Here is a 7,508-nt window from a genome sequence, read left to right as displayed (position 1 = left end):
CAGCTCCAAGTCAAGTAGTTGTTTCAATCTAGTTGTGGAGGGTGCGGCTCACAGTGGCCCATGTGGGGATCCAACCGGCAACATTGTTGTTAAGAGCACCCTGCTCTAATCAACTGAGCTAACCAGCTGACCCTTGATTTTTTCCCCCTAAATGGTGACATCCTTTTTTTTCTTTTAATTGAAAATTCCAACTTAGTTTAAAAATCCTAATAAAAGTACAAATTATAAAGCCAAATGCCTCCGTACATTCAACTAAGACTGTTTTACAATTGTGCATTCCTCTACTCTTTCAATAAATAACATAAAACCAAAATTAGTGTCACTGTATTTGATTTAATGCTCATAAATACACAGATAAAAATTGGAGATCTTCCAAAGATTTACCCAGTATTTACTTTCAAAATAGTAACAATATTTTTTATATAGGTGGTACAAAGAAACTCCCCCACTATGATTCCTACTGTATATTGATTCTATGTGGGTATTGGAATCATTCCTTAATCTACAAAGAATTTGGAAACTATCAAAAAGATGATAATAACAGATAGTGTGAAAAAGTATGTGCTTTGAAAATGCATCAGATGAAATTGTTAGGTGAAGAAGGGTTTCCTGAAGCTGAAGACCCAGGATTTCTGGCCAGAAATGGCAAAAGTGCTTTCTTTCTTTTTCCTGCTAGGATCTGGGCAACATTTCTTCCAAGTCTGCAACGACATAAGAGACAACAGCCCAAAGAGCGGCAGCAACATTCATCTGCTTTGGATCCATGACAGTAATGGTGTCTCCACGGGAGTGATGGAAGGAGAAATACTTATATAAGTCATCAAGTAGACTGGCTCCTGGGAAGAAAAGAGGAAGAATTCTTAATGAGGTATTTTGACAAACACTGCTGAATAGTTGCTCAGACACCATTGCCACTCATTTCTACTTCATTCTTGCCTGCTCCTACTATATAGACCACAAAGGCAGAATAGTTACTGTCCTAGCCTCTTTTGCAACAAGGAATGGCCATGGGACACCATTCTGACTACTAGAATGTGAGTGGCAGGCCATGAGAGAGTTCTATGTAAGTCTTTACTGACAAAAAACTCAGGAGAATACCCTAATGACACATTAAAGATAGATGAGAAGTTTGAAGCTACATGGGACAAAAAGCCCACACACTAAAAATAGCAGAGTGGAAAGACAGAAGGAGCTTGGATTTTGAAAATATTGCTAACCCAATGAACAAACTCTGCACCTCCTACTTCTGGACTTCCTGCTAAGAGAGCGAAAATAAACCTTTATTTGTTTAAGTAGCTGATACAAATGTCTTCATATTTATAAAACAAGACTATCTTTTTTTTGTATCTGCAAGAGTGCCAATTATGTACCTTCCTGTGTACAAAGGGAGGTCAACACTCCTTTACTCATTTTCCCTCTCAAATTGTTCATTTACTTCCCATGAAATTCCCTGGCAACCTCCAAGGGCACCAGCAGGAGTCTCTGGTCCACTTAAAAGCTTTCTTCAAACTCTAGTGAAGCTTTTCTCTATAATAGTTTCAGTAATGGATCAGAGCCTCAGGGACTCTTCATTGTGTCACATCCATCCTTCAGAACCTACTGGGCCCATTTTATGGATTCCACTGTAGTTGTTTAGTCTATTGCCTTATTTATTTGTTTGAATACTTTCTGTTATATTGTGAAATATACCATACATACATAAGATTGTAGAGAATATAAATGTATATTATCAAGGGTGACAACATAAAAACTATACATATGTCCAGAATTCATTGCAAGAAAGAGATTATCAGTCCCTCTGAAACCTATTTTATGAACTATGCCCACCAGCCCCCTTTCCACCACTTGTAGATACATTCCTCCCTTTAGGGGTCACCATCCTGTTGTGATTCTGTGTGACTTGCTTTTTGTACGTAAATAACAGTTTTCTGTTACATGCTGCTATCAGCATTCTCTAGGGTCTAAATATAGGACTGAAATTGCTGGGTTATAGAGTATGAGTGTGTTTAATTTTACTAGGCAATTCCAAAATGTTTTCCTTTTCAATTTATATTTCTACTGTCACTATAAGAGACATTCTCTTGCTTCACATTCTCTCTGGCACTGGGTATTGTCAAGCAAATTTTTGCTAATCTGGTGGGTGTGAAATAACATCTCACTATGGCTTTAATCTTAATTTTTTAAATTATTGGTGGGATTGGACATGTTTTCATATATGTATTTTTCTCTCATTTGTGTTTTCTCTTTTGTGAAATGCCTACTTGTGCCTTTCGCCCATTTTTCAATTGATTTGTTTGTCTTTTCTTACTGTTTTGTAGTTCTTGATATATTTTAGATACTAATCTTTTGTTGGTAGTGTGTATACATCATATCCAAATTTGTGGCTCTCTTTTCTGTTTATTATGTGTTTTGATGAATAGCCATTCTTACTTTGATACAGTTGAATTTATGAACTTTTTATGAGTTTTACTTTTTACATCTTGTTTAAGATATCCTTCCCTACTCTAATATCATAAAAATACTCTCTGATGTACTAAAACTTTTAAAGTTGTGACTTTCATTTTTACATTCTTCATCCACTTAGAATTGAAATTGATTTTTGTGTACAGTAGGCTTTATTTTTATTTGTCATTTGTCTCAGCAAAATTTATTGACTTAGTACATCCTCCTTTTCAACTGATCTGCAGTGTCAATTTTGCCATATATCAAATTTCCTTATATGTGTGGATGTGTTTTGGAGCTTTCTAATTCCGTTCCACTGGTCTATTTGTCTATTCCTGTGGCAATACCACAGTATTTTAATTACTGTTGCTTTCTAATCCTTGTTTTCTGGTAGGGCAAGTTCCCTTACTTTCTCCTCTTCCTTCTTCAGAAGAAGTACCTTACTATTCTTGACCACTTGCTCTTCTAGAAAGTTTACAATAATTTTAAAATATCATAAAAAATATTTTTGGATTTTGATGGGAATTATGTTAATCTCAATTTGGGGAAAACTCACATTTAATTAGGATATTGTGTTCTTATTCATGAAAATGGTGTGTTGATAAGTGTTTCTATTTATTTAAATCTTCTATAATGTCTTTAAAGTTTTATAATATAGTTTTGCATACCTTTTGTTAGTTTTCTTGCCTCCATGGCTTATACTTTTTATTGCTAACTGTAAATTATAAATTTTTTTTAAAAGAGCATTTTCTGTTTGTAGCCATCCATTTTATCCATTTTTAGCACTAAAGATATCTGATTCATAAAATGCCAAGTGTTCATTTATTTTCCTTCACTCTGGAATAGTTTGTATAAAATTAGAATGATTCATTTACTGGTTATTTTGTAGAACTTACAAAACCATCTAAATCTCATGCTTTCTTTATGGTAAAAATTTTAACTAATGATTCAATATCTTTCCTGGTTATTGGGCTATTCAAGTTTTGTATCTCTTCTTGAATTAAGGTTGGGAGTATATATTTCTAGGAATTTGTGTTCTGCTCAAATATTCAAAATAGTCATCAAAAAGTGGTAAATAATAACTTGCTTTTATCATTTTTTAATGTCTGCGGCATCTATAGGGATGCTCTTTTCATTCCCAATATTGGCTACTAGTGTCTTTTTGTTCATCAATCTTCCCGTAGTTTGTCAGGTGTATTAGTCTTTTGCACAAAAAAAGAAGTCAATTTTTGTTTTTGATACTTTCTACTGTATAGTAGTTTTTCTCTCATTGATTTTTACTTGTATTTCTATTATTTCCCTCTTTCTTTCTTTGGGTTTATTCACTTTTCTAACTTTCTGAGGTGAATGCTCAGTCTATTACTTTGCAGACTTTCTTTATCTTTAGCATAAGAAATAAAGCTACAATCTTCCCCTTGATACAGCTTTACTATCGATATCCTGCCAGTTCTGATGAGTATTTTCACGATCATTCAGTTTTAAATATTTACTAATTCCTACTTTGATTGTTATCTTTGGTTCATGTGTTAGAATGTGTGTGTTTTTTTAAAATGAGTTTAACGACTAAGTCACTTTTCCAAATTATTAACATTTAGGTAAATTCTTTTTTTCTTTTCTTTCTTTTCTTTCTTTTTTTTTAAAGATTTTATTGGGGAAGGGGAACAGTTCTTTATTGGGGAACAGTGTGTACTTCCAGGACTTTTTTCCAAGTCAAGTTGTTGGCCTTTCAATCTTAGTTGTGGAGGGTGCCATTCAGTTTCAAGTTGTTGTCTTTTCTGTCTTAGTTGTGGACGCCGCAGCTCAGCTCCAGGTCCAGTTGCTGTTGCTAGTTGCAGGGGGCGCAGCCCACCATCCCTTGCGGGAGTCGAATTGGCAAACTTGTGGTTGAGAGGATGCACTCCAACCAATTGAGCCATCCGACAGCTCAGTGGCAGCTCAGCTCAAGGTGCCATATTCAATCTTAGTTGCAGGGGGCGCTGCCCACCATCCCTTGCGGGAGTCGAGGAATCGAACTGGCATCCTTGTGGTTGAGAGCCCACTGGCCCATGTGGGAATGGAACCTGCAGCCTTCGGAGTCAGGAGCACGGAGCTCTAACCGCCTGAGCCACTGGGCCGGCCCAGAATGTGTTTTTTAATTTTCAAAGGTATGGGGCTTCCCTAGTTATTTTTTCATTGTTGATTTCTAATTTAACTGTTAGAGAATGTGGGTTGTCTGATATAGATTCTTGGGATTTTGTTTGGCCTTTTGTATGATTTATTATTATAAATGTTCCACGTGTTGAAAAGAATGTGCTTTCAGTGTATTGCATATGTACATTAGATCAAGCTTGTTAATTGTGTTCTTTAAATCTTTTAACTCATAGATTTATTGTCTGTTTGATCTATTAATTTTGAAAGAGTGTATGAAAATGTCCCTCCGTGATTTTGGATGTGTTTATTTTTCTTACAGTTCTGACAATTTCTTTTTTACATATTTCAAATTTATGCTATTAGGGACACATAAATTTAGAATTATATCTTCCTGGTAAATTGAACATCTTTATTAATATGTAGTCTTCCTCTTCATTTGTAGTAATGCTTTTTGTCTTGAAGCCCAGTTTTTCCTAATATTCAAAACAGCGACTCTTGTTTAACCTAATATGTCTTTATCCATCATTTTAGTTGCAGTCTTCCTCTGTCCTTATGTTTTTAGGGGTTTCTCTTATAAATAGTTTAAAATTGAAGTTTAAAAATCTAGTCTAAAAATCTTTGATTTTTGACTGGAGAATATACATAATTTATGTAGCTAGTGATTATTATTAAATTTGATTCATTTATACAATTTTAGTTTTTGCTTTTGATTTGTTCATTTTGTTTTCTAGGTTGTTTTTTTTTCCTGTCTTTATTGCCTTTTTTTATTTGATTCTTTTTTCCTCCTCTCATTTCTTCTTTTTCTCCCCCCACTCTATGAGTTTGAAAGTTACACACTTTGTTCTAATTCTACCAGTGGAGACTTTAGAAATCATAGCTCATATATTTATCTTAATAAATCTAAAGTTAATCAATATCTTATATAAGGACACTAGGGCCCCATGTTTTGTCTCCTGTCCCACATGAACTCACTGCTCATTAAAACCCGCTCTCTAGAAAAACAGGTACTGGCTGAGAACCTCAGACAAATTTTAGGCTCCAAAATTTTATTTTCCCTATAGATTCTCATGTTATCATATTTCACCTCTAAGGAATTATCTTACTTTGCCTCCTGCTAAGCCATGGGATTAGTATATCTATGAATTTCTGGTCTACCAAATTGCCAGAGCCCTCTTCTCCCAATCCTCTACTTCCTGTTCTGTGCATTAGATACTTCACTGTTCCTGAGCCCTTTTTTGCCTCAGGATGCCATCTAAATTTCCTCTACCCCAACCCAAGTTTTAAAAACTTTGTGCCAAGGTTTTCCCCTACCTATCCCCCAAACTCCTTGCTCTGGAGCAGAATTTGGATTTACCTCCATTCATTCATATTTAACACTAAGTTCAGCCATAGTGCTATTAAACATAACACAGCCATTGGGGCAAAAAGGAAGTGTAAAGTTCAACTGTCAACCGTGACAATTAATGGCTCCAATGGCTGTCAGCAAATATCCAAAACAGGGTGTATTAAGCTACCAATACTGTCAAACCCTTCACACATGTTGAGGAGGGTTCTTGTTCTTCACTGATTTTTCTTTCTAAATAAGTAAAATATGTTTTCTGTTAGCCCGGTAGTTCAGAAAGGATGGGATCTCACCATCACTCAGCCTGATAACATAAAACCTTCAGTGTGTGGGCCAGAGCCAAGGTCCACAAATGTTCAGAAGGTTCAATCCAATTCAGTTGGATAAATACTTGAGTTCCTACAATATTCTAGGCAGTAGGCTAAGGACTGAGGTGGATATAAAGGTGAAAAAGACATAGTCTCTACTCTCAGAAGCTTATTCTGCAGTAGAGGCAGAGAAAATGTGTCCACAGTCAGAATATACTGAGTGCTATCAGGGAAGGCCGAAAAAAAAATGGTGCATAGCTCATGTAGTTAGACCCCTGGACTAGGTTTCCTTACTGTGTGCTCTCCATACTTCTCTTATCATAATCTTCACCATCCTTTGGTATAATTGATTGTTTCAATTCTGTTTTTTCTACTATGTTGTAAATTCCCTGAAGGCAAGGTCGGTGTTTTGTTCCCCGTTTTGTCACCAATGCCTATAACATAGCACCAAATAGAAGATGAATGTATATTTGTTGAGTGAATGAATGAAATCAGCAAATTTTATGAATAAATTGGTCCTTGAGGGTACTATATCAGTCAGAGTACTTGTAATAAACAGATGGAACACTACAGGAAAGTAACTTCGAGAATTTAATGAGAGAATTATTTACAAAGAGTAGTCAGGGTTAAATAAAAGCAGTAAGCGATGCTAAACTGCTCCTGGGCAAGCAACAAGTACAGCCATTATCACTGGTAGATCTAAAAGGCAATGAAGAAAGCAGCTATAGTTGCAGTTATAGCTGTGGGAGAGGGCAACCAGAGGACCTGTGTGTTTAAAGAAGCTAGGGAATCATCAGTCCCCTGCTGTGCCTCCCATCTCCTATGGGGCCTCCCCTTGGCCAAACCCAATCATAAACCAGAGGTCAAGGCTGATTTGTTAACGCAGTCTATAACAGTTAGCCTCCAGGGGCACTGTATAGGGTAGCGAATGAGAAGGAATGATATGGAGTGGTAAAAGAAAATATCCAGCTCAAGTACTTAGGATAGCAACAGACCGAGATGGGGCATAGACATTCCAGGTGAACTGTGTATGTGAGTATTCCAGTTTGGGTGATATAGGGGATTACTTGGGTTAATTACTGGCAGATAAAGTTGGCAAACAACTGTGGAAGGTCCTAAATATAAGACTGAAAACAGACTAAATGTAAATGGGGAGCTCTTGGGAGCCAGTAGTCAGGAAGGTGGGGAGACTGGAACTGCTCCTTAGGGAAATGCTCCAGAAAAATGTGGAAGTGGATTTGTGTGAATGACCATGGATATGAGGAGACAGCTGGGGAAGACAGTCT

At 36.3% G+C, this 7,508-nt stretch overlaps 1 protein-coding gene across 1 annotated transcript in view; it reads right to left on the bottom strand.

Moving 5' to 3' along the window:
• Nucleotides 1–368: 368 nt before the first annotated feature.
• CPQ (carboxypeptidase Q) overlaps nucleotides 369–7,508 on the bottom strand; it is a 598,544-nt gene continuing 591,404 nt past the window's right edge. The window contains exon 8 of the mRNA XM_033126896.1: nucleotides 369–836. Within this exon, the coding sequence (XP_032982787.1) occupies nucleotides 673–836 (164 nt within the window). The 3' untranslated portion in view covers nucleotides 369–672. The remainder of the gene's footprint in view (nucleotides 837–7,508) is intronic.

Source organism: Rhinolophus ferrumequinum, chromosome 14, assembly GCF_004115265.2.
Source record: "Rhinolophus ferrumequinum isolate MPI-CBG mRhiFer1 chromosome 14, mRhiFer1_v1.p, whole genome shotgun sequence".
NCBI classification, from domain to species: Eukaryota; Metazoa; Chordata; class Mammalia; order Chiroptera; family Rhinolophidae; genus Rhinolophus; species Rhinolophus ferrumequinum.
The sequence above is the reverse complement of the archived record's forward strand: the minus strand, read 5'-3'. Positions and strand labels throughout refer to the sequence as shown.